Source organism: Gopherus flavomarginatus, chromosome 3 (genome assembly GCF_025201925.1).
Source record: "Gopherus flavomarginatus isolate rGopFla2 chromosome 3, rGopFla2.mat.asm, whole genome shotgun sequence".
Lineage (NCBI taxonomy): Eukaryota > Metazoa > Chordata > Testudines > Testudinidae > Gopherus > Gopherus flavomarginatus.
Window position 1 is genome coordinate 287,458,783 of NC_066619.1, and position 27,714 is coordinate 287,486,496.

The following is a 27,714-nucleotide window of genomic DNA, read 5'->3' on the forward strand; positions in this document are numbered from 1 at the left end:
GGCAGGCATATATATGCAGGCAAGCTAGAGATAATGAGATAGTTCAATCAGGGAGGATGAGGCCCTGTTCTAGCAGTTGAGCTGTAAAAACCAAGGGAGGAGAAACTGGTTTTGTAGTTGGCAAGCCATTCACAGTCTTTGTTTAATCCTGAGCTGATGGTGTCAAATTTGCTGATGAACTGGAGCTCAGCAGTTTCTCTTTGAAGTCTGGTCCTGAAGTTTTTTTGCTGCAGGATGGCCTCCTTAAGGTCTGCTATAGTGTGGCCAGGGAGGTTGAAGTGTTCTCTTACAGGTTTTTGTATATTGCCATTCCTAATATCTGATTTGTGTCCGTTTATCCTTTTCCGTAGAGACTGTCCAGTTTGGCCGATGTACATAGCAGAGGGGCATTGCTGACATATGATGGCGTATATTACATTGGTGGAGGTGCAGGTGAATGAACCGGTGATGGTGTAGCTGATCTGGTTAGGTCCTGTGATGGTGTCGCTGTTGTAGATATGTGGGCAGAGTTGGCATCGAGGTTTGTTGCATGGATTGGTTTCTGAGCTAGAGTTATTATGGTGTGGTGTGCAGTTACTGGTGAGAATATGTTTCAGGTTGGCAGGTTGTCTGTGGGCAAGGACTGGCCTGCCACCCAAGGCCTGTGAAAGTGTGGGGTCATTGTCCAGGATGAGTTGTAGATCCTTGATGATGCGTTGGAGAGGTTTTAGCTGGGGGCTGTATGTGATGGCCAGTGGAGTCCTGTTGGTTTCTTTCTTGGGTTCGTCTTGCAGTAGGAGGCTTCTGGGTACACGTCTGGCTCTGTTGATCTGTTTCCTTATTTCCTTGTGCGGGTATTATGACCCAACCATTCCCAGTCTCCGTTTAAACCTAAGTTAATTGTATCTAATTTGCATATTAATTTGAGTTCAGCAGTCTCTCTTTGGAATCTGTTTTTGAAGTTTTTTTGTTGCAAAATTGCCAACTTCAAGTCTGTCACTGAGTGGTTAGAGAGGTTGAAGTGTTCTCCTACTGGTTCTTGAATGTTATGATTCCTGATGAGAGATTTGTGTCCATTTATTCTTTTGCGTAGAGACTGTCCGGTCTGGCCAATGTACATGGCAGAGGGGCATTGCTGGCAAATGATGGCATATATCACGTTGGTAGATGTGCAGGTGAACGAACCCCTGATGGCGTGGCTGATGTGATTAGGTCCTATGATGGTGTCACTTGAATAGACATGTGGACAGAGCTGGCATCGGGCTTTGTTGCAAGGATAGGTTCCTGGGTTAGTGTTTTTGTTGTATGGTGTGTGGTTGCTGGTGAGTATTTGCTTCAGGTTGTGGGGCTGTCTATAAGCAAGGACAGGTCTGTCTCCCAAGGTCTGTGAGAGTGAGGAATTGTTTTCCAGGATAGGTTGTAGATCTTTGATGATGCGCTGGAGAGGTGTTAGTTGGGGACTGTAGGTGACGGCTAGTGGCGTTCTGTTATTTTCTTTGTTGGGCCTGTCCTGCCGTAGGTGGCTTCTGGGTACTCTTCTGGCTCTGTCAATCTGTTTTTTCACTTCAGCAGGTGGGTATTGTAGTTTTAAGAATGCTTGATAGAGATCTTGTAGGTGTTTGTCTCTGTCTGAGGGATTGAAGCAAATATGGTTGTGTCTTAGAGCTTGGCTGCAGACAATGGATCGTGTGATGTGTCCTGGATGGAAGCTGGAGGCATGTAGGTAAGTATAGTGGTCAGTGGGTTTCCGGTATAGGGTGGTGTTTATGTGACCGTCGCTTATCAGCACAGTAATGTCTAGGAAGTGGACCACTTGTGTGGATTGGTCTAGGCTGAGGTTGACGGTGGGATGGAAATGGTTAAAATCACGGTGGAATTCCTCAAGGGCTTCTTTTCCATGAGTCCAGATGATGAAGATGCCATCAATGTAGCGCAAGTAGAGTAGGGGCGTTAGGGGACGAGAGCTAAGGAAGCATTGTTCTAAGCCATGGGGAAGAAACATTTAATAATGGGCTCTTCAATCTAGCAGAGAAAAGGAGAATTCGATCCAAGGGCTGGAAGTTGAAGCTAGAGAAATTCAGCCTGAAAATAAGGGGTAAACGTTTAACCGGGAGGGGAATTAACCGTTGGAACAGATCACCCAGGGTCATGGGGGATTCTCCATCACTGGCAATTTCTCAATCAAGACTGGACGTTTTGCTCCAAGCTCTGTTCTAGGGATGATCTGGGGACGCGCTCTGACATGTGCCATGCAGGAGGTCGGACTGGATGGTCACAATGGTCCCTGCTGGCCTTGGAAGCTATGAATCTATGGATTAATGGGTGGAGAGGGTAAAATTGTTACAATGTTGCTGTCATAAACAGATAGTTAAGGGTTAATGTCTCTTTTACCTGTAAAGGGTTAACAAACAGTGAACCTGAAACACCTGACCAGAGAACCAATCAGGAGACAAGATACTTTCAAATCTTGGTGGAGAGAAGTCTTTGTTTGTGTGTTTTCTTTGTCTGTTGTTCTCTCTGGGTTCTGAAAGGGACCAGACGTGCAGCCAGGTTTCTTGCCAATCTCCCTGCTACAGTCTCTTATATATTCAGAATAGTGAGTATTAAGTAGAAAAGGCGGTTATAGTCTTTTGATTGTTTTCTATATTTGCAAATGTGATTTTGCTGGACGGATTTTGATTGGTATTTGTGCTGGGGGGGAGACTTCTTTCTAGTGTTTATAAGCTGAAAGACCCTGTAATATTCCATCTTGATTTTACAGAGATTTCTTACTTTTTTCTTTCTTTTATTAAAAGCTTTTCTTTTTTAAAAGACCTGATATTTTTTTCCCCTTGTTAAGGCTCAAAGGAACTGAGTCTGTACTCACCAGGGAATTGGTGGGAGAAGGGAAGGAGGAGTGGGGGAGGAAAGGTGAATTTCCTCTGTGTTTTAGATTCACGGAGCTTGAATCTGTCTATCTGTCTGGCTGGATAACCGTACTCAGAGAGTAGTTGTTAATGGCTCCCAATCCTGCTGGAAAGGTATAACAAGTGGGGTTCCGCAGGGTTCTGTTTTGGGACCGGTTCTGTTCAATATCTTCATCAACGATTTAGATGTTGGCATAGAAAATACACTTATTAAGTTTGCGGACGATACCAAACTGGGAGGGATTGCAACTGCTTTGGAGGACAGGGTCAAAATTCAAAATGATCTGGACAAGTTGGAGAAATGGTCTGAGGTAAACAGGATGAAGTTCAATAAAGATAAATGCAAAGTGCTCCACTTAGGAAGGAACAATCAGTTTCACACATACAGAATGGGAAGAGACTGTCTAGGAAGGAGTATGGCAGAAAGAGATCTAGGGGTCATAGTGGACCACAAGCTTAATATGAGTCAACAGTGTGATACTGTTGCAAAAAAAGCAAACGTGATTCTGGGATGCATTAACAGGTGTGTTGTAAACAAGACACGAGAAGTCATTCTTCCGCTTTACTCTGCGCTGGTTAGGCCTCAACTGGAGTATTGTGTCCAGTTCTGGGCACCGCATTTCAAGAAAGATGTGGAGAAATTGGAGAGGGTCCAGAGAAGAGCAACAAGAATGATTAAAGGTCTTGAGAACATGACCTATGAAGGAAGGCTGAAGGAATTGGGTTTGTTTAGTTTGGAAAAGAGAAGACTGAGAGGGGACATGATAGCAGTTTTCAGGTATCTAAAAGGGTGTCATCAGGAGGAGGGAGAAAACTTGTTCACCTTAGCCTCCAATGATAGAACAAGAAGCAATGGGCTTAAACTGCAGCAAGGGAGATTTAGGTTGGACATTAGGAAAAAGTTCCTAACTGTCGGGGTAGTTAAACACTGGAATAGATTGCCTAGGGAAGTTGTGGAATCTCCATCTCTGGAGATGTTTAAGAGTAGGTTAGATAAATGTCTATCAGAGATGGTTTAGACAGTATTTGGTCCTGCCATGAGGGCAGGGGACTGGACTCGATGACCTCTTGAGGTCCCTTCCAGTCCTAGAGTCTATGAGTCTATGAGTCTATCTCTCCAGGATAGCCCAGGGAGGGAAAGCGTGGGAGGGGGACAGAAGGGGGAGAAAAAACCTGATTTCTCTGTCTTGTGATTCAAGGAGTTTGAATCATGGTGATCTCCTAGTGTACCCAGGGCAGGAAAGATCTGGGAGGAAGAAAGGAGGGGGAGGGGAAATGGTTTATTCCCCTTTGTTGTGAGACTCAAGGAATTTGGGTCTTGGGGTCCCCAGGGAAGGGTTTTTTGAGGGGACCAGAGTGCCCCAAAACACTATATTTTTGGGTGGTGGCAGCCTATCAGATCTAAGCTGGTAATTAAGCTTAGAGGAATTCATGCTGGTACCCCATCTTTTGGACTCTAAGGTTCAGATTGGGGAATTATACCATGACAGATGCAGAAAAAGCAGAACTGTTTCATAAATATTTCTTTTTTATATCTGGAAATGAGCAGGAAGAAGTATTTGTATCACATGAGGATGATGAAATACATTCCAGGCCATAATTAACCAAAGAGGATGTAAACCAACATCTACTGGAGGGATAAACATTTTCAAACAAGCAGGCCCAGATAACTTGCACCCATGAGTCCTGAAAGCGTTGGCTGACGAGCTCTCTGGCCTGCTGAGGTTTATTTGAAATCAACCGTGGAATCCTGGGGACATTCCAGAAGGCTGGCACAGGGCTGGTTAGCCTGGTGTCACTCATGGGCAAAATCATGGGAAAGCCGATATGGGAGTCAAACGACAAAGAACACAAGAGTGGGAATGTTACTGATGGCAGATGACGTGGTTTTATGGAAAACAGGGTTTGTCAAGCAAACGTGAATTAATTCTTCGATGACATCACAAGACTGGCTGGTAGAACCGCATACATGAAACCTACCGAGACTTTTGTAAGTCATTTGAGTTAATGCTGCAAAACGTGATTCCCAAATGAGCTGATTACACAGTATCAGCAGAGCACAAGCTGAAAGGATTAAGAACTGGCTAACTGACAGACCGCAGAAAATAGTGGGTGATCACCATTGAATCAGTACCCAGCCAGGATCTAGTCACCATGTTCATCATTGCTCCGGAAGTAAATCTGGAATCCCAGCTGGTACAACGTGCGGATGACATAATGATTGGTGGTAAATAAAGCTGAGGACAGAGGAACGGTGACTTGGATCACTTAGTACGCTGGGCCCATTCCAACTAATGGGTTTAATGCATCCAAATGTGAAGCTCTACACCAAATGGTCTTGATAAATTTGAGAATTGGCCTGAAATAAATAGGATGAAATTCCATAAAAACATGTGCAAACTACTGCACTTAGGAAGGAAAAATCAAAGGCACAGCTACAAGCGGGGACTCCCTGCCAGGTGGTTGCGCTGCGGGAGTTCTAGCGGATCACAGATTGAATATGCGCTGCTAATGTGCTGCAGCAGTGTAAGAAGCTAAGATCTTTCTGGGGTGTTTTAACCAGAGGTCATTGTCCCACTCTGCTCGGCACTGGGGAGGCCTCAGCTGGAGTCCTGTGTCCCGTGGTGGGCACTGCACTTCGGGAAAGAGGTGGACAAACTGAAGGGAGTCAAGAGGAGAGCAAGAGAAATGGGGAAAGGTGAGAGCCTGACCTGTGCAGGTGCATTGGGCATGTTTGGCCTAGAGAAGAGACAGCTGTGGGGGACCTGATCACCGTCCTCGGATATGTACAGGTTGTTATAAAGAGGACAGTGCCCAGTCGTTCCCCATGTCCACCGAGGTCGGACAAGAAGTAATCGGGTTCATTTGCAGTACAGGGAGATTCAGGTTAGAGAACAGGAAACGTCTGAACTCTCAGGGGAGCTAAGCTCCTGAACAGGTGTCCAAAGGAGCTTGTGGAATCCCATCATTGGACGTTTTTAACAACAGGTGGGACAAACCCCCATCAGGGCTCCTCTGGATTTCCTTGGTCCTGCCACAGCCAGGGCCCTAGGCTAGATTTCCAGCCGTTCTGTGGTGGAGGACCAGGGACTGCAGGCCAGAACTACAGAATCCAGGCTGTACCCTGGACCATGGTGACTCTGACAAAGACCTCGGGCTCGTAGTGGACACACATCTGAACACGAGCCGCCAGGGCGCTGCTGGGAGGTATAAATGGGCGCGGTGAGCGGGGACAGGGAGAGGCTTTTCCCTCTGCATACGGCAGAGGGGAGACCGATGCTGGATACTGCGTCCAGTTCTGATGCCAACAATTTTTAAAGATTTTAAAGAAAGGAGCCACCAAAGGATTCAAGAGCTGGAGAAAACATGTGATGGTGAGAGGCGGAAGGGAACCTGGTTAGTTTAGCAGAAAGAAGATTGAGGGGTAACGTGATCACATGGGCAAGTACCTGCCTGGGGAGAAAATCCCCGGGGGCTAAGGGTGCTGGAAGCTGAAACCAGACACATTCCAATCAGAAGGAAGGCGCACTCCTTTCACACCGCGAGTAGTCAGCCATTGCAACAGCTCCGAGGGCAATGGGCAAGTCTCCATCCCCTGATGTTTCCAAATCCGGCTGGCTGCCTTTCTGAAGACGCTTGAGTCCAACACAGTAGGGCCCTGCAACCCAACCCCACCCAGACCCGATGGGAGCCAACTACAAGCGTTGGGTTTGGGTCAGGCCAGGAACTGAACCAGTCCCAGGGGCTCAGGTCGGGTGGGTTTGGGTCCGAATCAAGCGTAACAATGTGGCCTGAGCCGACGTCTCCAACACCAGTTATCGGGCTCCCCGAGGGAACAGGGGGCCGCTCTCTGGGCAGTGCTATGCAGCAGGTCAGACTGGAGCAGCTAACCATCCCGTCTGGCCATGAGCTCTCATTGACCTATCAAAGTCTGTCCTAGAATCACTGGGGCATGTCCCTGGGTCAGTAGGGGCAGGCACCTGCCCTTGGTCATTGGAGGCCCTGCTCCCACAAGCCATAGGTATGCAGGGACTAGGGCACCTCCCCCCCAATCTGGATTACTGCCCACCCCCTGGGCCAGGAGGCACCTGCACGCTGGGATCATGAGGGGCTGGCCCTGGATCACTGCCCTGGCCTGGGGGTGCAGGGCTTCTGGGCGCTCAGAGGAGAAGGCCTGGGGGTGCAGGGGATTCAGGGGTGATGGGTGCTTGGAGGAGGAGGTGTGGGGGTGCAGGGTGTTTAGGGGTGCAGGGTGCTTGGAGGAAGAGGCCTGAGGGTAAAGGAGGTGCAGGGGGGCAGGGTGCTCAGAGGAGGAGGCATGGAGGTGCAGGGGGTTGAGGGGTGCTGGGTGCTTGGAAGAGGAGGCCTAGGGGTTCAGGGGGTTCAGGGTGCTTGGAGGAGGAGGCCTGGGGGTGCAGGATGCTCAGAGGAGGCGGCGTAGCAGTGCAGGGGGTTTAGGGGTGCAGGGTGCTTGGAGGAGGAGGCCTGGGGGTGCAGGGGTGCAGGGTGCTCAGAGGAGGCGGCATAGGGGTGCAGGGGTTTGAGGGGTACAGGGTGCTCAGAGGAGGAGGCCTGGGGGTTGAGGGGGTTTGGTGGGGCTTACTGGAACCAGACAACTGTCCTCCACCCCACCCCGCCCCGGGCATGCTAGCACCCCAGTCCAGTGCACAGGAGCCCCCTACTCCCAGGGCAGGCTGCAGTTTGGCCCACAGGAGGCAGGCAGGCTGTGCCCACAAGGTGGCATCAAAGGGAAATTTATGAAACTAAAGGACTGGGTCAGAACTGGGGCCCCGCTGCCTGATGATAGGAGGAGCTGGGGGTGCAGGGGGCTGGGTACTCAGAGGAGGGGGAATGAGAGAGAAGCATAGGAGTTGGGGAGCTGTGTGCTGAGATGGGGGCTGGGACTGTGGGGCTGTGTGTTGAAATGGGGGCTGGGGCTGGGGGTAGGGGGGCTGTGTGCTGAGATAAGGGATCGGTCTGGGACGGAGGGCTGAGTGCTGAGATGGGAGATCGGTCTGGGGGATGGGGGGCTGTGTGCAGGGTTACGGGATGGCGTGGATATGGAACCACATAGGATCACCTGTGGGCATTTGGGGTGGAGTGTATGGGTGCCAAGGATCTGGGTCGTCTTGTTTCCCCCACCCCTGCTGGGCCCAGCCCCCCAAGAGGCAGTGGGGAGTAGCAGCCTCCCTGGGCTCCTGGCACAGTGGAGCGGGGTGTGTGTGGGAACAGGCCTGTCGGACAACATGCCAGAGACACCGTGACACCCGCACAGCAGGGACCTGAGAGCGGATGCTGGGGACGGCCTGCCCCCCCACTGAGATCAGCCCTGGGCAACTAGCCAGTGGCAGGGGAGGGAGCCTTCGAACTAGGCAGGATACCGGGCTAGATGGCCCCCGGTTCTGGCCCAGGTTGTGGTGGGGATTACTGAGCTAGATGGGGCCATGGGGCCAGTCCTGGGCTGGGGGGGATGCCAGGCTATAGAGACTAGCGTGGGAGGGGCTGGGCTGCTGGGCCAGGCTTGGTGGAGATGGCACAGGACGTATGGCCCGGTGGCTTGTTGGTATGGCCCCAGCCACTCCCCCTGTGTGCCCGGGTGGGTCTCATCCCAGCTGCTGGGGGCTGTGTGCAGAGGGCGCTGCCCCTGCATTTTTCCAGCTAGCCAGGCCTGGCTCTGCAAATATTTTCCTGGGGCTTTGGGGTTTTGCTTGTTGGTTTCATTGACCAAATAAGGGAACGGGCCGCTCGCTGTTGCAGCCTTTGCCAGCTGCCCCAGGGCCAAGGGCTGCGCAAATGCCAGATTCCAAATGAGGGGGCTCCCAGGATGGGGGATGGAGCCGGCAGGGAGCTGCCTCCCCCGGCCCCATTGCCTGGACAGTGACAGCTCCCAGGGGACAGGGTGCAGGGTGCAAGCAGTGCAGTAGGCACCATCAGAGCCTGCCATGCGGCTCCCTGTGTCATGGGCCCATTCACCGCCCCGCCAGGGACCACACGCCCTCAGCCTGGGGACGTCGCCCTCGTCACACGCATCCTCCCTAACCCCAGCAACGTTCTCCTGCACGCACGCTGCCCCCCACTCCCCACAGCCCCGAGTGCTGATGCACCTCCTGCTGGCCACTTCAGCAGCACCTGAGTGGTACTGCAGGCCCTACATAAACTGTGGCCCAGATTTTCAGCTGGAGACAAATAAGGGCTAGCCACAGTGGGATAGGCAAAAAGGACATGGTGCATGATAACTGCCCCCTGTGCTGGGCAGCTCCAAGATCTACATGGTACTAAGGACTTGTCTATACTTCAGAGTTAATTTGGATTAAGTAGAGTGTGAATTTAAAGTGCACCATCTATTCTGGACTAACTCCATCAGGTGCACAAGCCCCAACTGACTGAGTCTCACAGGACCGCATGGATCAGAATCCCCACTGGGCAGAGGGGGAAACTGAGGCACAAAGAGAGGGAGGGGCTCACTCTAAGGCATCACATTGCATCATGAACAGAATCCAGAAGTCCTGGCTCCTAGCCCTCCCGAGCTCTAATCACTAGCCCCACATTCCCCTCCTAGTACTGGGGGTAGAACCCAGGAGTCTTGGCTCGACCCCCTGCTCTAACCACTAACCCCCACTCCCCTCCCAGAGCTGGGGAATAGAACCCAGGAGTCCTGGCTCCCAGTCCCCCCTGCTTTAACCAGTAGACCCCACTCCCCTCCCAGAGCCGGGAGAGAACCCAGGAGTCCTGGTGCCCAGCCCCTGGCTAAGGCTCCAGCTTCCCCCGGCCAGGCTGTGGGGCCTAGGGGCTGCCCCCACGGTCTGTTCCGGCGCCCGCCCCCGGGGGCGCCTCTCCGCGCTCAGCCCCAGCCCGCCCCTTGCGCCGGCCTGGCCTCTCTCTCCCTCCCTCCCGGAGCTGGGCAGGGCCCCCGGGTTCCTCCCTCCCGGCGGGCTGGGACCGGGGCCGGGCAAGGCGGGGCCGGCGCGGGGCTCCCTCGGCAGGAACTGCCCGGCCCGGCAGAGCGGGGAGAGGGGCGCGGGGCTGAGCCATGAGCCGGCTGGACCTGGACACGCACCGCCTGGCGCTGCTGGCCGCCAAGGAGGACATCGGCAGCCGGCGCGTCTCGGCCGACTGGTGAGCGCCGGCCGGGGCGCTGCGGGGGCGGGGGCTGTGCTGGGGCAGAGAAGGGGAGCGGGGGGCCATGTTGGGTGGCGACGGGGTGGGGCGCTGTGCGGGGGGCAGTGGGGCAGGGGGCTGTACAGTGGCAGAGAAGGGGGGTGGGGCGCTGTGCGGGGGGGCGCAGTGTGTTGGGGGGCTGTGCAGTGGCAGAGAAGGGGGGCGGGGCGCTGTGCGGGGGGGGCGCAGTGAGTTGGGGGGCTATATAGTGGCAGAGAAGGGGGGTGGGGCTCTGTGCGGGGGGCACAGTGGGTTGGGGGGCTGTACAGTGGCAGAGAAGGGGTGGGGCACTTAGGACGGGGCGCAGGGGGATGAGGCACTGCGGGGGGGCAGTAGGGCGGGTGTGTGATGAGTTTTCGGAGACAAAACAGACTTTCCTGGAGCCCTTTGCTCCTCGCTGAACTCCGCGGTGCCCCCCCTGCTCCTTTGGTGGGGTGGTGAGACCAGGAACCTCCAGGCAAAGCTGGTGTCACTGGCGCTGCCCTGAGCCCAGGCCTGTGAGGTCCTGGCCCTTCTCCAGGAAGTCACAGAGCCGCTGGGCCTGCATTCTGTGCGCTGCTCCCACGCGACAGGGAGCAGGAGCTGGGGAAACTGAGGCACTGAGCAGGCAAGTGCGTTCCCCAAGGTCACACAGCAAGTTAGTATCAGACCCAGAACCCAGGTGTCCTGCCTCTCAATCCCCGCCACCGCTGGAGTCCACTCTCCCCACAGAGCTGGGAACGGAACCCAGGAGTCCTGCCTCCCAGCCCCCACTGTTCGAAAGCTCGTTGGACCGCAGGGTATTTGGGGAAAGCAGTAGCTCTCACTGCCAGCGAACAATTCCTGTTTGAACCCGCACCTCTAGCAAGGCGCTGCCAGGCTGGGCTGCCTTTAACCCGCCCCTCCCAGCTGCCTCTGCCCTCCCACAGGGAGTCATCCCCCCCTCCCCATGGCGGGAGCACCGATTTCCCCTCCCCCAGGACAGTGGGATTTCTGCAAGCGGAAAATGTCGAGGCTGCAGTTCTGCGGAGTGGCCGACTGGGGTTTTGGGGGGGCTAGTGAGTGGGAGGAGGGAAAGACAGGGAGAACCTGGTTATGAAATGACCGTGGATTTTGGACTTGTTTTCCAAGCCGCTTAACCCAGAGGAGTTCACAGCACTCACAGGACAGGAGCTGGGCTGCTGAGCTCTGCCAATCCACGGTGTGGCTCTGGGGAAGGCCATAGGGGCAGGAGAATGGACCTCCTACAGCAACAATTCTGTCACCTCCCAGCAGGGGGCGCTGGGGAGGGCGGGGCAGGAGCACTGGCTGAGTGGGGGAGCTCCCAGCTCCTCCAGCCCAGGCCTCTCCCAGCAGGGGGTGCTGTGGGGGGGTGGAGCAGGAACGCTGGCGAGGGGAGGCTCCTGGCTCCTCCAGCCCCGGCCTGTCCCAGCAGGATCCCACAGCGCACAGTAGCGCCACAGGGCAGGGGCCGTGGGTGCGTCCCAGCAGAGGGATTCAGGGGAACTGAGCGAGTTCTCTGGGTGAGGATTGAGCCAGGACTCTGGGGCCATCGCACTGCCCTGGGGTGCCCCCTCTGGGCCCGCAGTGGCACAGGGACGCGCCCCTTGGAGATGTGGTCTTTGCCTGGAGGAGGAGCTGGGGCATGTGTGGGGTGTTCAACCCAGCGTGGGGGGGGGTTGTGATGCTCTGTTTTCTGCCCTGGAGCATGGTGCCCAATCTCGCTCCCTCGCAGCCGGCGGCTCTGGGGCTAAGGCCCTGGCCTCCAACAAGTGCATTGGAGTGAAATAGACGTTAGGGGCAAGCAGCCGTCCTGGCGCCCCCATGCTCTCCAGGAAGGAAGCCCCCCCATTAACTCACCCTCCCACACCAGGTTTCAGGGTAGCAGCCGTGTTAGTCTGTAGCCGCAGAAAGAACGGGAGGACTTGTGGCACCTTAGAGACTAACACGTTTATTTGAGCATGAGCTTTCGTGGGCTCCAGCCCACTTCATGGGATGCTTGGCAGGCCAGGTTCTCTGTCCCCGGCACAAGGCAGCAGGAAAGCCCCCAAGCCCATAGGTTTGCCCTTTGACGCTGGGCCCAGGCTTGGCTCTGCAGGACAGGCTCCCTCCAGTCTCTGTCCCCAGCGCCCCTCCTCCCTCCCCACTGTGCTGGGACGGGAACAGGGCTTCCTCCAGAAACCACATGCAGCTCTGTGGCTTGGGCTGTTTCTCTTTGGGCGCAACTGAGTGGTGACGTTGCCCTGTGGGGACGCTGGGTGCGAGCCAGGTGGGAATGCAAGGGGAAGCGGCAGGCAGGAGCCTGGGCTGGGGGAGGGGGAAGTGTCTGAGCCCTCATCACCTTATCTTCCCTGCCCCTGCCCCCCCCCCCCCAGCGCTCTGCCCCTCACCCTGACTCTGGCCAGCTCCCAGGAAGCTGGCGTGTCTGCCTGAGGGCAGGAGCAGCTCCTGCTCAGGCCTGTTTGCCTGGACGCTGCTAGGTCTGCGGGACACCACCTGCACCCTGGCACCAGGGCATTTTTACTGTCAGTGCAACAACACCCTCCCCCGGAGGCTGGCACCCATATCCCGCGCCCCATCCAGGCACCAAGGCGCCTGTGTCAGTGAAAGCTATGCCCAGCGCGTGGCCCAGCTGTGCTGTGGGAAGCCAGAGCAGCTCCAGATTTACACCAGAGCAGGATCCCACCCCTGTAGGTCTGGCGTGCCAGGCCTGCCTGTGTTCAGATGAACATGCAGAGCCACGTGTGTTCCCAGAGCTCCGCAGCTGTGTGTGCTTGGAGCGGAGCGTGTTGTCACATGTACGGGTAATTGGAGCCGCGCAGAGACAAAGGGAGCTGGGGGAAGCGCAGGCGGGTTGGGGAAGGCTTGGGGAGACAGCCTCCCTAGAGAGAGGGATTCAAGCCAGCTTCTCTCTGCTCTAGCTCCCCAGCCGGGCTCCAGGCTCCTGCCCCAGTCTGGCTGGCTTGGCCAAGAGACACCGAAAGGGCCGTGATGGGTCCCAGCACAGGGGGACTGGCCTCTAGGGCAGCTTCTGTACGTTACTCCCCCCACGAGTCCCCCCTTGCTGGGCCTCAGGATCGCTTCAGATGCACCGCAGCGGAAGCTGAGCAAATTAATTGAATATGTCGGGTCTTGGAATGGCAGCATTGTAGGGAACAGGGCCAGAGAGCTGGGGGGGAGCTCCTGGCTGCTCCAGCCCAGCCTCTCCCAGCAGGGGGCGCTGGGGGGAACGGGGCAGGAATGCTGGGTATGGGGGGGCGCTCCCAGCTATTCCAGCCCGGCCTCTCCCAGCAGGGGGCGCTGGGGGGAACGGGGCAGGAATGCTGGGTATGGGGGGGCGCTCCCAGCTATTCCAGCCCGGCCTCTCCCAGCAGGGGGCGCTGGGGGGAACGGGGTAGGAGTGCTGGGTATGAGGGGGCGCTCCCAGCTATTCCAGCCTGCTCTCTCCCAGCAGGGGGCGCTGGGGGGAACGGGGCAGGAATGCTGGGTATGAGGGGGCACTCCCAGCTATTCCAGCCTGCTCTCTCCCAGCAGGGGGTGCTGTGGGGACAGGGCAGGAGTGCTGGGTATAGGGGGGACGCTCCCAGCTACCCCAGTTGCAGCCTCTCCCAGCTGGGGGGAGTGGGGCAGGAGTGCTGGGTATGGGAGGGGTCACTCACAGCTACCCTAGTAGCAGCCTCTCCCGGCAGGGGGCACTGGGGGGGCAGGGCAGGATCCCTGGCTGTCAGCAGGGAGATGGGGTGGGGAATCAGTATGGGAGTGCTGCCCACTGGGGGCTGTTCATGGGTCATGTGCACCCTTTTGCGCTGAGCCAGGCATGGGGCCCGGGGGGCGGGTGTGTGCTCTTGCCACAGGTCCTCCTGCCATTGTGGCGGATCCTGTAGCCCTGTTGTCCTGGAGCGGATGCTGCTGGCTGCACTCCCACGCACTGAGCCAGGAAGGGGCTGGGGCGGAGGGAGGGGAGAGGGGCTGGCTGGAGAAGGGGCTGGGGTACGTGGGGCAGACGGACGGGCGAGGGGCTGACCAGAGGAGAGGCCAGGATGAGGGAGGGGCTGACCATCTAATCAGAGGAGAGGTTGGGATAGGGGAGGGGCTGACCAGGATGGGGGAGGGGCTGACTAGAGGAGAGGGGGGAGGGGCTGACCAGGGGGGAGGGGGAGGGGCTGGGAGGGGGGAGGGGCTGACGGGAAACGGGGGAGGGCCTGACCGGAGGATAGGTGGGAGTGGGAGGGGCTGGTACGGGGGAGGGGCTGACCGGAGGAGAGGCCGGGACTGGGGGAGGGGCTGACCAGAGGAGAGGGGGGTGGGGGAGGGGCTGGTACGGGGGAGGGGCTGACCGGAGGAGAGGGGGTGGGGGAGGGGCTGACCGGAGGAGAGGCCGGGATGGGGGAGGGGCTGACCGGAGGAGAGGGGGGTGGGGGAGGGGCTCGTACGGGGGAGGGGCTGACCGGAGGATAGGTGGGAGTGGGAGGGGCTGACCGGAGGAGAGGGGGGTGGGGGAGGGGCTGACCGGAGGAGAGGCCGGGATGGGGGAGGGGCTGACCGGAGGAGAGGGGGTGGGGGAGGGGCTCGTACGGGGGAGGGGCTGACCGGAGGATAGGTGGGAGTGGGAGGGGCTGACCGGAGGAGAGGCCGGGATGGGGGAGGGGCTGACCGGAGGAGAGGGGGGTGAGGGAGGGGCTGACCGGAGGAGGGGCTGGTACGGGGGAGGGGCTGACCGGAGGAGGGGCCGGGATGGGGGAGGGGCTGACCGGAGGAGAGGGGGGTGGGGGAGGGGCTGACCGGAGGAGGGGCCGGGATGGGGGAGGGGCTGACCGGAGGAGAGGGGGGTGGGGGAGGGGCTGACCGGAGGAGAGGCCGGGATGGGGGAGGGGCTGACCGGAGGAGAGGCCGGGATGGGGGAGGGGCTGACCGGAGGAGGGGCCGGGATGGGGGAGGGGCTGACCGGAGGAGGGGCCGGGATGGGGGAGGGGCTGACCGGAGGAGAGGCCGGGATGGGGGAGGGGCTGACCGGAGGAGAGGCCGGGATGGGGGAGGGGCTGACCGGAGGAGGGGCCGGGATGGGGGAGGGGCTGACCGGAGGAGAGGCCGGGATGGGGGAGGGGCTGACCGGAGGAGAGGCGGGGCCTGCAGGTGACCTGGGGCTCTCTGGCCAGGGGCAGAGCAGCTGGAGCTGGGGGACTAGGAGGTGAAGTGTTTGGGGCAGGGGCCGGTGATCTCCTGTCCCATTGGCCCCAGAGCAGGGGGCATGTGCCATGAGGGAGCCCAAGTCACCAGGGTAGGAGAGGACCCTGCTGCCCCTGGCTCCGGAGCAGTTTGGGCCCAGGCTGGGTCCTGGCCCCCCACCCCACAAGCTCTTTCCTATCTCAGCGTCTCAACAGCCTGACTTCCTGCAGGAAAGCCACTTCCTCCGGGCGTGCTGGGCACGGAGCTGGGGCGGAGGCGGGGCGGGACAGGAGACCTTTGCAGTTTGACCCCAGCAGCTGGGGATGGAGCAGCCTGTGCAGGGGAGGGGCTGGCGCTGGCCGTCGGGATCTGCCTCTGGCAGTGCAGCTACGCCCGGTAACCGACAGCAGGCACCCCCCCCCCCGCCTCCGCTGGGCTAAAGGACAGCTACAGCGGTCGGGGAATGCAGAGAGGGAATGCAGAGGAGCGAGGCAGGGTGGGCTGTGGTGGAGGGGGATGGCAGGGAGATGGATCTGCCCCAGAACCCTGGACAGGAGATGGGAGGGGAGCATGTTGCCCTGCCTGAGCCCCCTTTGGACTCTGTATTGCACTAAGATGTGCAGGGCGCTGGCCGTGTGCCGCTGTGTCAGATCTCCGGCTGTGTTACGCAGGCGCCCCATGCAGCTCCTGTAGGGCAGAGCTGGACTGCGGGTGCTGTGGGGTTACCAGCTGACAGCCAGGGCCTTGGGCATGACAGGAGCGGCCTTGGATCATAGAATCATAGAAGATCAGGGTTGGAAGGGACCTCAGGAGGTATCTAGTCCAACCCCCAGCTCAAGGCAGGACCAATTCCCAACTAAATCATCCCAGCCAGAGCATTGTCAAGCCTGACCTTAAAAACCTCTGAGGAAGGAGATTCCACCACCTCCCTAGGGAACCCATTCCAGTGCTTCACCACCCTCCTAGTGAAATAGTGTTTCCTAATATCCAACCTAGATCCCCACTGCAACTTGAGACCATTGCTCCTTGTTCTGTCATCTGCCACCACTGAGAACAGCCAAGCTCCATCCTCTTTGGAACCCCCCTTCAGGTAGTTGAAGGCTGCTATCAAATCCCCCCTCACTCTTCTCTTCTGCAGACTAAATAACTCCAGTTCCCTCAGCCTCTCCTCATAAATCATGTGCTCCAACCCCCTAATCATTTTTGTTGCCCTCCACTGGACTCTTTCCAATTTTTCCACATCCTTCTTGCAGTGTGGGGCCCAAAACTGGACACAGTACTCCAGATGAGGCCTCACCAATGTCAAATAGAGGGGAATGATCACGTCCCTCGATCTGCTGGCAATGCCCCTACTTATACAGCCCCAAATGCCGTTAGCCTTCTTGGCAGCCAGGGCACACTGCTGACTCATATCCAGCTTCTCATCCACTGTAACCCCTAGGTCCTTTTCTGCAGATCTGCCCTACAGGGAGCCTGTCACAGGCCTGGGGTAACTGTCCCTGGAGGTCTGGACTGTCTATCCTGCCAGACTCTGGCTCCAACCTCAGGGCTCGGACTGTCAGTATAATGGGCTGGTACCTGTGGAGGGGGTTGCTGGGCTGGGGGTGGTGGAGGAGAATATTGGTTGCCCCAATATCCACCCCTCCCATCTGACCTCCCCTTCTGCCCCACTCCAGGGCCATCTTTGCATATGGCAAGCACAATGAGCTGAAGCTCCTGGACTCGGGAGGTAAGAGGTGCCTGGGCACTGGATCCACAGCCCCTCTCCTAGCTGACTGCCCCGCAGGATTCCACAGCTGGGGAGCAGTCTGGCAGCTCTGTAACGCCCCCCGGCAGCATGGGCCGGTGTCCCGCTGAGAGTGCCGAGGGGCTAGAGAGCCCTGACAGGGCTGCACTCAGACACAGGAGAGATTCGTCAATAATCACAGAACTCGGCCTCGCTGTCACAGCTCACCTCGGCCCAGCGCCCCCTGGGGCCAAGTGGGGCCAGTCCTGACTGCCAGGGAAGAGCCCCCACCCACTCCCTGCGGCCCAGCACCCCCTAGTGCAGCACCGACTGCCAGGGAGAGCCCCCCTGCTGCCCCCTGCCCTGCTCCCTGCAGCCTAGTGCCCCCCTGGGGCCAGCCCTGACTGCCAGGGGAGAGCGCCCCCTAGTGCCCCCCTGGGGCTGCCCTGACTGCCAGGGGAGAGCCCCCCTGCTGCCCCTGCCTGCTCCCTGCAGCACAGCGCCCCCTAGTGCCCCCTTGGGGCCAGCCGTGCCTGCTGGGGGAGAGCGCCCCCTGCTGATCCATGACCCGCTCCCTGCGGCACAGCGCCCCCTAGTGCCCCCCTGGGGCCAGCCCTGCCTGCCGGGGGGAGAGTGCCCCCTAGTGATCCATGACCCACTCCCTGCAGCTCAGCGCCCCCTAGTGCCCCCCTGGGGCCAGCCCTGCCTGCCGGGGGGAGAGCGCCCCCTAGTGATCCATGACCCGCTCCCTGCAGCTCAGCGCACCCAGCACTTCTCTGCAGCTAATCCAGCTGCCATTTCCTGATCTCTCCTACCTCCCTGGCCTCTCTCCATGGAGCCAGCTAAGGGAGCTGCCCCGGGAGGGGGGGGGGGCGGTGTAATAAGGATGCATAGGGAAGCTGCCCCAATGCCCCTCCCCCAGACAGGGAGTGGGGGCAGCCAGCGGTGGGGGTCTGCCCCAGTGCCCCCTGGAGCACTGTGGGGGGCTGGGCCCTGCTGACACCCCCACCTCCCTCCGGTCTTATTGCAGCCGGCGGGGTAGACGAACTGTCCGGGAAGTTCTCCAGTAGCAGCGTCATGTACGGCCTCTGCCGTGTCCAGGACCCCAGCTCCGGGCAGCCCCGCATCATCCTCATCAACTGGGTGAGAGTCGTGGGCGGTGGGGGGCATGGCGGGTCCCAGCCCCAGCTGGGGAGGGGGTCCCTTTGCCCTCTGCCGGGGGCCAGACTTACTGGGGGTGCTTATAGTGCCCTTAATGCCTGCAGCAATGAGCACCCATCTGAATTTTTCTGGGTTGCTGGTTGGGGGGGCTGGGGCTGCTTGGGGGACTCGGTCCCTGGTTGGGGGGGCTGGGGCCGGCTATAGGACTGGGTCCCTGGTTGGGGAATCTGGGGCTGGTTGGGGGCTGGGTCCCTGGTTGGGGGGGTTGGTTGGGGAGCAGGATCCCTGTTTGCGGGGCTGGGTCCCTGGTTGAGGGTTCTGGAGCCAGTTGGGGGGCTGGGTCCCTGCTTGGGGGGTTGCTTGGGGGGCTGGTGTCTGTCTGGGGATCTCAGATGGCTGCTGCGGCCCAGTCCCAGGCTCCTCACCAAGGGCCGCGGGTCCTCCCCACCCGCTGACTCACTCGCTGGCAGGATCCAGCAGACACAACTGCTTCTCGTTCCCGCTCACTGGGGCGGGGCGAGGGGGGCGCAGGGTGGGGGGACTCAGTGGATGGGCGGGTAGCAGGAGAGGTTCGGGGGCGGCAGGGGGGCCACGTATGGGGCCTTAAGTGGCTCCTTGTCTCTCCCAGCTCCTTGGCATCTGACAGGGTGGTGGTGGGGTTGTGTGGGCTGCGTACCCCCGCTGCAGGTCTATGGGTGTGTGCAGCCCCACCTCCCGCGTGTGCTGCCCCAGACGCAGGGAGCTGCGTGTGCCCCACGTGCCCTGGCACAGGCTGCACTTGAGTTCCAGACATAGCCCCCGCCCAGAGTGCAGGCCGTCTCCATTCTGCACACACAGCCGCAGCCCCCCTGGAGGGCCAGCTGGGGGGGGCTGGGGCGACAGGCACTGAGCAGCCCCACTTCCACTGCTCCAGCCCTGGCCTCTCCCAGCAGGGGCCATTGTGGGGAGCGGGGCAGGAGCCCTGGCTGTGGGGGACGCTCCCACCCACTCCAGCTTTGGCCTCTCAGCACATCGGGGTGCTTTCTTGCCCCCGACACCTGACTCCCTGGTTCCAAGAGCTCTGGATCATTGGGGCCAGCTGCCAGGTCCCCCTCACCCAGCCCTGAGGCTGTCTGAGCAGAGCAGGTGGCAGATCTGCTGCCTGGGGCAGCCCCTCAGCGAATCGATACCGTCCCGGGGTCTGTGGTTCTGGGCAGCAGGGCCCCGCCATCCGGAGCAGGGCGTGTCCCTCTTGGTCCAGACAGACCCTGCGCTCTCCATCTCCGGGCAGCATTCCCGAAGACAACTGCACACTGCAGGGGTCAGCTGGGGGCTAGATTAAGGGGGTGTGCGGGTCTGTCGGGTGTCTGAGGGAGATCGGGGGGACGGGGGAAGTGGGCACTTGGTCAACTTAGGGGAATGGAGGGACACTGAGGAAGGGAACAGCCAATGCCCCACAGGGGAGTGGACTCTGAGGGAGCCCCAGCCCTGGCGCCGAATGCAGGGACGGCCTGCCAAGCTCAGTCACATTCTGTACCCACAGGGAGGAGGGGGAGCCGGGTCTCTCCTGGGGGGGCCCTTCTCCAGGGGCTGCAGGGGGAGCACACGGCAGCCAGCCGCGGAGGCGCAGGGGGTGGAGTGAGCTGGCTCGGTGTGGGGCCCTGCGCTGGCACTGGCTGCCCGGCTGAGCTGATGTCTGCTTGGTGCCCAGGTGGGGGAGCAGGTGCCGGAGTCCCACAGACAGACCTGTGCGGGGCATCTGCCTGCCATCAAGGCCTTCTTCAAGGTGAGCTCCTGCCCGGTGGGGGCACCCCAGGGAACGCTGGGCACTCAGACAGGTCCATGAGAGAGAGGGGTCCCAGAGACTGTCGCAAAGGGGGCGCTGTGGGGGCGAGGCAGGAGCGCTGGCTGGGGGGGGGGCTGCTGGCCACTCCAGCTCCGGCCTCTCCCAGTAGGGGGCACTGGCTGTGGGGAGGGGGCTCCTGGACACTCCAGCTCTGGCCTCTCCCAGTAGGGGGCACTGTGGGGGTGTGGTGTGTCCAGCAGCTCCAGGGCTTGGCTGTCTCACTGGCCCCCCCCCGCCCCCAGCCCCTGCCACGTCCCTGGTGTTTGGCTTCATTTCTCTCAGACTCACTCCCTGTCCCTCCCCCAGCTCCCACCCCCCCCCCGCCAGCTCAGACCCCTGCCCTGGGCAGCCCCTGGCCTTTGGACGCTTTGGTCAGCACATTCCTGGTGCTGCCAACTCAGGCTCTGCCGTTCCCAGCCTCGGCTGCGGTTCTCCTGGCCCTGGAGCTGGGGGGCTTGCACTGGCTTTCCCCAGGCAGGAAGGGGGTGGGGGGGCAGCTGGGGCCCCTCTCCAACCCCTCCGCGGCCCATCTCTTGTTTGGGTCTGTCCTGTTCCCAGTGCTGGAGCCTTAGCTCGGTGCACAGGTGCTTCCCTCCCCCCAAGGCCAGGAGCAGGCCCCGGTGAGTGGCCCTGTCTGTCCCGTCCTCCCCCAGCCTGGGCACCCAGCTCCCTGCATGGCCTAGCCCAGGGGAAACGGCTCAACCATCTGGAGCCCAAGAACCTATCAATAACCGGGAGTGGAGCCGGGGCTGGGCAGGAATCTGCCAGAGCCAGGATGCAAACCAGCCAGCCAGCGTCCTGCTCCATGGCGGGGCCCAGGCCGGAGCTGGGCATGGAGCAGGCTGCATCCAGGGCCTGCGCCGGGAGAGCTGGCTCCCCCCTTCCCAGGCTGTGTGCTGGGTACCCCGCCCTGGAGATCCCCCCTTCCCAGGCTGTGTGCTGTGTGGGGGCTCTCCCCGTGTCCCAGGCCTGGGGTGAGCAGAGGCTGACGCTGTCCTCCCCTCCCCTGTGCAGGAGGCCAGCCTGGTGCTGGGCGCCCGCCGCCCCGATGAGGTGACGCAGGAGGGGCTGCACCGTGTGCTGTCCCGGCTCGCGCCAGCCGGGGGCAGCACCTCCAGGCGAGCACCAGCCAGCGGCTCAGAGGAACTGGTGGTGAGCAGGGGGGCAGGTGGGGCTGGCAGGGGGTAGGGGAAGTGCAGGGATTGGGGCCAGACGGACTGATGCTGTGGGGTGCGTGAGGGGAGTGGCTGTTGGGGTTTCCCTGCAGATGGGCCAGGCTGGCATGTGCTGCACCGGGCGCAGACAGGAGCCCGGCTGGGGCAAGGGGGGGGTGACGCCACCTGCAGGGCCCTGGGACCCTCCCCCCTCACTGAGCTGCCGTGACCCAGCACAGGGATGGAGATGTCCCAGGGAGGGTGCTGCTCTGAGCCCTCCTTGGACCCATTTCTGCCTCTCCCCGCAGGGCACCAACTACAGGAAAACGAACCCCGCCCTGGAGATCCGCAGGACCAAACGGGATTCGTTCTGGGCACAGGCCGAGGTGAGCAGACAGCGCAGTCCCAAGAGACCCCCTGCTCAGGGGCGTGAGCCCTATGCCAGGCCCTGCCCCACGCCTGTGTAGCCGGGAACTGCCCCCACAGCCAGGGCTCCTGCCCCACTCCCCACAGCGCCCCCTGCTTGGAGAGGCCGGGGCTGGACTAGCCCGGAGCTCCCCACACAGCCAGGGCTCCTGCCCCGCTCCCCACAGCGCCTCCTGCTTGGAGAGGCCGGGGTGGACTAGCCCAGAGCTCCCCACACAGCCAGGGCTCCTGCCCTGCTCCCCACAGCGCCCCTGGAGCAGCTAGGGGAGGTTTAATGAGGAGGGGCGGGAATGCTGAATGAGTGGTCCAGTGGTTCTCAAACTTTGCTTTTCATGGCCCACTGGTGTGTCCCCGCAGTACTGCCCTTGGGGAGACGCCTTGGGCCCCTGCTTTGGGAGCAGGGCTGGTTGGAGATGCAGAGGGGGGGCGGGGGGCCAGGCCAGGTGGGAGCTCTGCACCTGGCTTCGGGGATCGGCCCCTGCCCCCGGTGCTGGAGGCTGTTTGGGGTCCCCTGGAGCTCAGCGCCCTGTGCTGTACCCAGAGGGAAGAGGAGCAGCGGAAGGAGGAGGAGCGCCGGCGGCTGCTGGAGGAGCGCAAGCGCTGGGAACGCGAGCGCATGGAGGAGGAGAAGAGAGAGGCGGCTGAGCGAGAGCGCAAGTTCAAGGAGAAAGAGAGGCTGATTGAGGAGCAGAGGTGAGTCCCCCAGCCTGTCCCACGGGGCTGCCAGGCCTGGCGCCCCTGCCCCATCCGCAGACCTGCCTGGGAGCCCTGCACCTGGGCCGAGCTGGGCCCAGCCAGGGCTCACGCACTCCTAGGCTGACCCGGGGCCCCTGTCCTGCCTCCCTGGCTCTCTCTGCAGGAAGGAGCAGGCACGGTTGGAGGCTGAGGAGCGGAGGAAGGAGAAAGCCCGATGGGTGAGTGGAAGCAGCGCCCACCCTGCCCCTACGTCAGGGAGCCAGCAGCCAGCACTGAGCTGGGGCCGGCGGGGGAGCCTCCTCCAGGGAAGGGCTCGGGGCTGCCAGGCAGACACTGAGAGGGGCTGGGGGCAGCGCCGGAGCCGGGGTGGGCACAGGCTGAGTACGGAGGCGCAGGAGCTGGCAGGGCAGGGGAATCCGGCCCCAGGAAGGAACATGAACCGAGGCAGGCAGCGGGCAGAGGACATGGGGGCCCATCTCCCTCAACCTGCCCCCACAGTTGGCGCCCCAGCTCTCTGAGGGTCTCTGCTTTATCCCGTCCCAGGAGCAGCAGCAGCGGGAGCACGAGGAGGCCATGCGGGACCGGTTCCGGCGCAGCGAGTCCATCGAGAAGGCCGTGGTAAGTAGTGGGAGCCTAGAGAGAGCACCCCCTGCTGGGCCAGGCCCGTCCTAGCCTCCTGCCCCCCCCAACCCGGCCAGGGTGCCCCCTGCTGGGCCAGGCCCATCCTAGCCTCCTGCCCCCCCACCCAACCAGGATGCCCCCTGCTGGGCCGGGCCCATCCTAGCCTCCTGCCCCCCCACCCAACCAGGATGCCCCCTGCTGGGCCGGGCCCATCCTAGCCTTGTGGCCCCCACCAACCAGGACACCCCCTGCTGGGCCAGGCCCGTCCTAGCCTCCTGTCCCCCTACCCGGCCAGGACGGCCCCTGCTGGGCCGGGCCCATCTAGCCTCCTGCCCCCCCACCCAGCCAGGGCGCCCCCTGCTGGGCCAGGCCCATCCTAGCCTCCTGACCCCCTACCCGGCCAGGGTGCCCCCTGCTGGGCCGGGCCCATCCTAGCCTCCTGACCCCCTACCCGGCCAGGGCACCCCCTGCTGGGCCGGGCCCATCCTAGCCTCCTGCCCCCCACCCCGCCAGGACGCCCCCTGCTGGCCCGGGCCCATCCTAGCCTCCTGCCCCCCCACCCGGCCAGGACACCCCCTGCTGGGCCAGGCCCGTCCTAGCCTCCTGCCCCCCTACCCGGCCAGGGTGCCCCCTGCTGGGCCAGGCCGACACTAACATCCTCCCCCCTCAGGCTGGGATGCAGAGCCCCCTGCCCGGCCCCTCGGGGCCCCCCTCACTCTCTGTGCATTGCAGGAGGCGGCCACGCTGGTCTCCCAGCGCTCACAGAATCCCCGGGACTTCTTCAGGCAGCGGGAACACTCCAGCTCCACTTCGGGTGCCCAGTCGCCCCTCTCGCCCCTGGGTGTCAGGCCAGGTGAGTGTATCAGCCCCCGGCGTGGGATTCGGCTTCATTTCCTGTCCCGAAATGCTGCCTGGCTGGGAGCCCTCGGTGCTGCCGCCTGCAAACCGAGTCTGCCATTTGCTGGGGGCATGAGGGAGCTCTTAGGGGCCTATGGGTTAAGCAGCTGCCGTGTTGCACCCAGAGGTGGCTGCATGGCAGTGGTGGGTGATGGTGCAGGAGGGGCAGTGGAAGCAGGTACTGACAGTCTCCTCTGTGCTTTCCCCCCAGGAGCACCCCACAGGCCCTACCTGCGCTACCAGCGCAGCCTGACGGAGTCTGCCTACATCTTCCGCCGGCCAGAGCCCCCCACTTCACCGGGTGACTTCCTCCCGGCCCCCTCCAGCCCTCGCCCCACTGAATCCAGCTCCAGCACGGCTGCTCCTCCTGCCAGTCCACGCAGACCCACACCCGTGTCCCCAACCAGCCCGCCGGGGGCCCAACCACTGCCCCCCACCAGCCCACGCGGGACAGGGCCCCTGTCCCCGACCAGCCTGCCCAGGGCCCAACCCCTGCCCCCCACCAGCCTGCATGGGACAGGGCTCCTGCCCCCCACCAGCCTGCATGGGACAGGGCTCCTGCCCCCCACCAGCCTGCATGGGGCCCAACCCCTGCCCCTCACCAGCCCACGCAGGACAGGGCCCCTACTCCCAGCTATTCAGCCCAGGACCAAAGATTCGTTCCACATCAGCCCAGATGGAACCATGACTCTGCCTCCCATCAGCCTGGCTGAACCTGGGTCTCCACCCCCTGTCCCCCATGCCAGAGCCAGATCTCCATCCTCTCCCAGAGCCGGGTCTCCATCCTCTCCCAGAGCTGCGTCTCCACCCCCGGCCAGAGCCAGGTCTCCAGCCCCTGCCAGCCCCCCACGCCCTCCCAGAGCCGGGTCTCCACCTCCTGCCCCCCTTGCCAGAGCCAGATCTCCATCCTCTCCCAGAGCCGGGTCTCCATCCTCTCCCAGAGCTGCGTCTCCACCCCTGGCCAGAGCCAGGTCTCCACCCCCTGCCAGCCCCCCACCCCCTGCTACCCCTCCCAGAGCCAGGTCTCCAGCCCCTGCCAGCCCCCCACTCCCTCCCAGAGCCGGGTCTCCACCTCCTGCCCCCCTTGCCAGAGCCAGATCTCCATCCTCTCCCAGAGCCGCGTCTCCACCCCCTGCCAGAGCCAGGTCTCCACCCCCTGCCAGCCCCCCACCCCCTGCTACCCCGCCCAGAGCCAGGTCTCCACCCCCTGCCAGCCCCCCACCCCCTGCTACCCCTCCCAGAGCCGGGTCTCCACCCCCTGCCAGCCCCTCACCCCCTGCTACCCCTCCCAGAGCCGGGTCTCCACCCCCTGCCAGCCCCTCACCCCCTGCTACCTGTCCCAGAGCCGGGTCTCCACCCTCTGCCAGCCCCCCAACTCTTCCCAGAGCTGGGTCTCCACCCCCTGTCAGCCCTCCACACACTGCCACCCCTCCCAGAGCTGGGTCTCCACCCCCTGCCAGCCCCCCAACCCCTCCCAGAGCTGGGTCTCCACTTCTTCATTCTCTACCCTCTGCCACCCCCCCTTCCCCAGTGTCTCTGAGCCAGCCCCCAGCTATGTTTCTGCCCATGGAGGAGGATGCCCCTTGCTTGGCTCCCATATCACCCCAGGGCCCCACTGAGGGCTCCCTGCTGGCAGAGCTGATGCCCACTGAGGGGCCCCATGGCAGTCTCCCAGATGTGCCAACTGGGCCCCTCGCTGACCCCACTAATCCATCATTGGCTGGAGGGGAGCCTGCTCAAGGCTGCCCAGTTCTCTCCAGCGCAGAGTCCTGCTCCCTGGAACCTCTGCCTCAGTCCGTGCCCCCGTGGCCCTGGCATCCTGGCCCCTCCACGGCTGCAGCCCCCATGCCTGGCAAGGACCCCATGGCAGGTGGGTGTTCGGGGCAGAATGGTGCCGTTGCACACACAGGGAACTGCTGGGCTGAGCCAGCACTGGGGTCACCTGGGCCGGCGGGTCTGCCCCCACCCCCCAGCACAACTTCCAGCAGGAAACCTCCCGGCAGGTCTGTCCCCCCTCTTGGCACAACCCCCAGCAGGACACCCCTTGGTGGGTCTGTCTCCCCCATCTAGCATGGCCCCCCACAGCAAACCCCCCCCCAGGGAGAGGGCCACGCAAGGCTGCTTGGCTGGGCTGTCCCTCAGGGGCGTTCTGCTCTGGGGGGAGGCGGCGGGATTCCTGAATTGCCACCAGCCAGGATGGCAGAGTGAGTGCCAGGCGCTCAGCCCTCATCCGTCTCCCTGTAGGTGGGGAGGCAGCGCCGGAGCCCTCCCACGGGCCCTGCCTGGCGCCAGAGGCCAGCCTGGCTGAGCTCCTCCCGGAGTCAGGACACAACGGCATAGCAGGGCAGGAGGCCGGGAGGTGGCCAGAGCTCAGGGAGCAGGAGCTGGAGCCAGGAGAGAAGGTAATGGAGCCAAAACCTATAAGGAAGTTTAATGTCAGGGGCTGGCAAGGTCAGGACATGGGGCCTTTTCCCCCCCCAGGAGACACCAACTACACTCTGCCCCAGGGCTGGGGGCTGGCTGGATCTGGGGGGGGGGCGAGAACGGGGCCTTTCCCCTCTAGGGGGCGCTGGCTCCAAACTGCCCCAGGGCAGGGGGCTGGCTGGTTAGGGGGGTGGGGAGAGAATGGGGCCTTTCCCCTCTAGGGGGCGCTGGCTCCAATCTGCCCCAGGGCAGGGGGCTGGCTGGATTGGGGGAGGGGGAGAGAATGGGGCCTTTCCCTTCTAGGGGGCGCTGGCTCCAATCTGCCAGAGGGCTGGCTGGATTGGGGGAGGGGGAGAGAATGGGGCCTTTCCCTTCTAGGGGGCGCTGGCTCCAATCTGCCCCAGGGCTGGCTGGTTAGGGGGGTGGGTAACGGGGCCTTTCCCCTCTAGGGGGCGCTGGCTCCACTCTGCACCAGGGCAGGGGGCTGGCTGGTTAGGGGGGTGGGGAGAGAATGGGGCCTTTCCCCTCTAGGGGGCGCTGGCTCCAATCTGCCCCAGGGCAGGGGGCTGGCTGGATTGGGGGAGGGGGAGAGAATGGGGCCTTTCCCTTCTAGGGGGCGCTGGCTCCAATCTGCCAGAGGGCTGGCTGGATTGGGGGGGGGGGGGAGAATGGGGCCTTTCCCTCTAGGGGCGAACTGGCTGCAATTGAGGCCCATGTCAGGAGCAGGTCCCATGTGGCATCAGCTCAGGCTCCCTCGGCAGGCTCCCATGGGCAGGTGCCCCCATTGCAGCCCCCCACCCCGACAGCTGTGCCAGGCTGCACAGGCCCTGGAGGCCAGAGTATCTGCCCCATGGGGGGCCAGTGGGAGCGCCCTGCCCCCGCCCTCAGTGCCCCTCTCTTCCTGCAGGGTGCCCTGAGCGGCGGTGCCAAGCTCCAGCTGCAAGTGGCGTGGGATCCCCCAGCAGGTACTGTGGCTCTGGCCTCCCCCTCTGCCCCCCCCACTTCGGGACTGCCCCAGGGAGCGGGGATGGGGCGGCCTGGCCAGGATGCCCTGCAGCAGGGGGGGGAGGGAGGGAGGGCTGGGCCGGGGTGACTCCCCAGCAGTGGCACCTGTGGCTGAGCTGCCTCTCTCTCCGCAGGGGACACAGCCTGGGTCTCTCTGCAAGGCAGCGCTGGAGGGGAGGGAGACCGTTGAGGGCCCCTCCCCCCGCACTGCGTAGATAGCAGGGGCTGCCGGACCCCCGCACTCGTCCTACCCACAGAGCCCACGTGGGCTCGGCTTTATGACTGCGACGCGCCGGGGGGCTACTCGGATTGCACCCCCCCCGGGGCCCTTCTAAGAACCAGCAATTCCCCGCTCCCCCCACTCTGGGGGTGCCTGCGCTCTGAACCCCCAGCACCTTGGTCTCTGCTCGCTGGGTGAGCCCCCGACCCACCATGTTACCCTGCAACCTGGGCCGTGGCCTCCACGGCCAAATAAAGGAGCTGTGGGAACTGGCCGTGGGTCTGGCTTCTCTGCCCCTCACGTGGCCCATGGGACCTGGACTCATCCTCACCATGGGGCCCAAGGCCACTGAGCCAGCCTGGCTCCTCAGC

At 62.0% G+C, this 27,714-nt stretch overlaps 1 protein-coding gene across 12 annotated transcripts; it reads left to right on the forward strand.

The window, feature by feature from the left end:
- The first annotated feature begins 9,824 nt into the window (after positions 1–9,824).
- On the forward strand, positions 9,825–27,617 carry LOC127047043 (basic proline-rich protein-like). Of its 12 annotated transcripts, none has more exons than XM_050944883.1 (16): positions 9,828–10,001; positions 16,865–16,917; positions 17,945–18,057; positions 19,766–19,840; positions 20,915–21,052; positions 21,363–21,440; positions 22,022–22,173; positions 22,340–22,394; positions 22,720–22,794; positions 23,530–23,650; positions 23,906–24,470; positions 24,594–24,641; positions 24,792–24,839; positions 24,891–25,564; positions 25,939–26,096; positions 27,258–27,617. In XM_050944883.1, the coding sequence occupies exons 1-16, from the start codon at positions 9,916–9,918 to the stop codon at positions 27,336–27,338; spliced, it is 2,520 nt and encodes an 839-aa protein (XP_050800840.1). In that variant the 5' UTR covers positions 9,828–9,915; the 3' UTR covers positions 27,339–27,617. The 12 variants fall into 12 exon arrangements, with proteins under 12 accessions (XP_050800850.1, XP_050800843.1, XP_050800838.1 ...); XM_050944885.1 differs by having other exon boundaries at positions 24,792–24,815; XM_050944884.1 differs by having other exon boundaries at positions 24,594–24,617.
- The last annotated feature ends 97 nt before the right edge of the window (positions 27,618–27,714 follow it).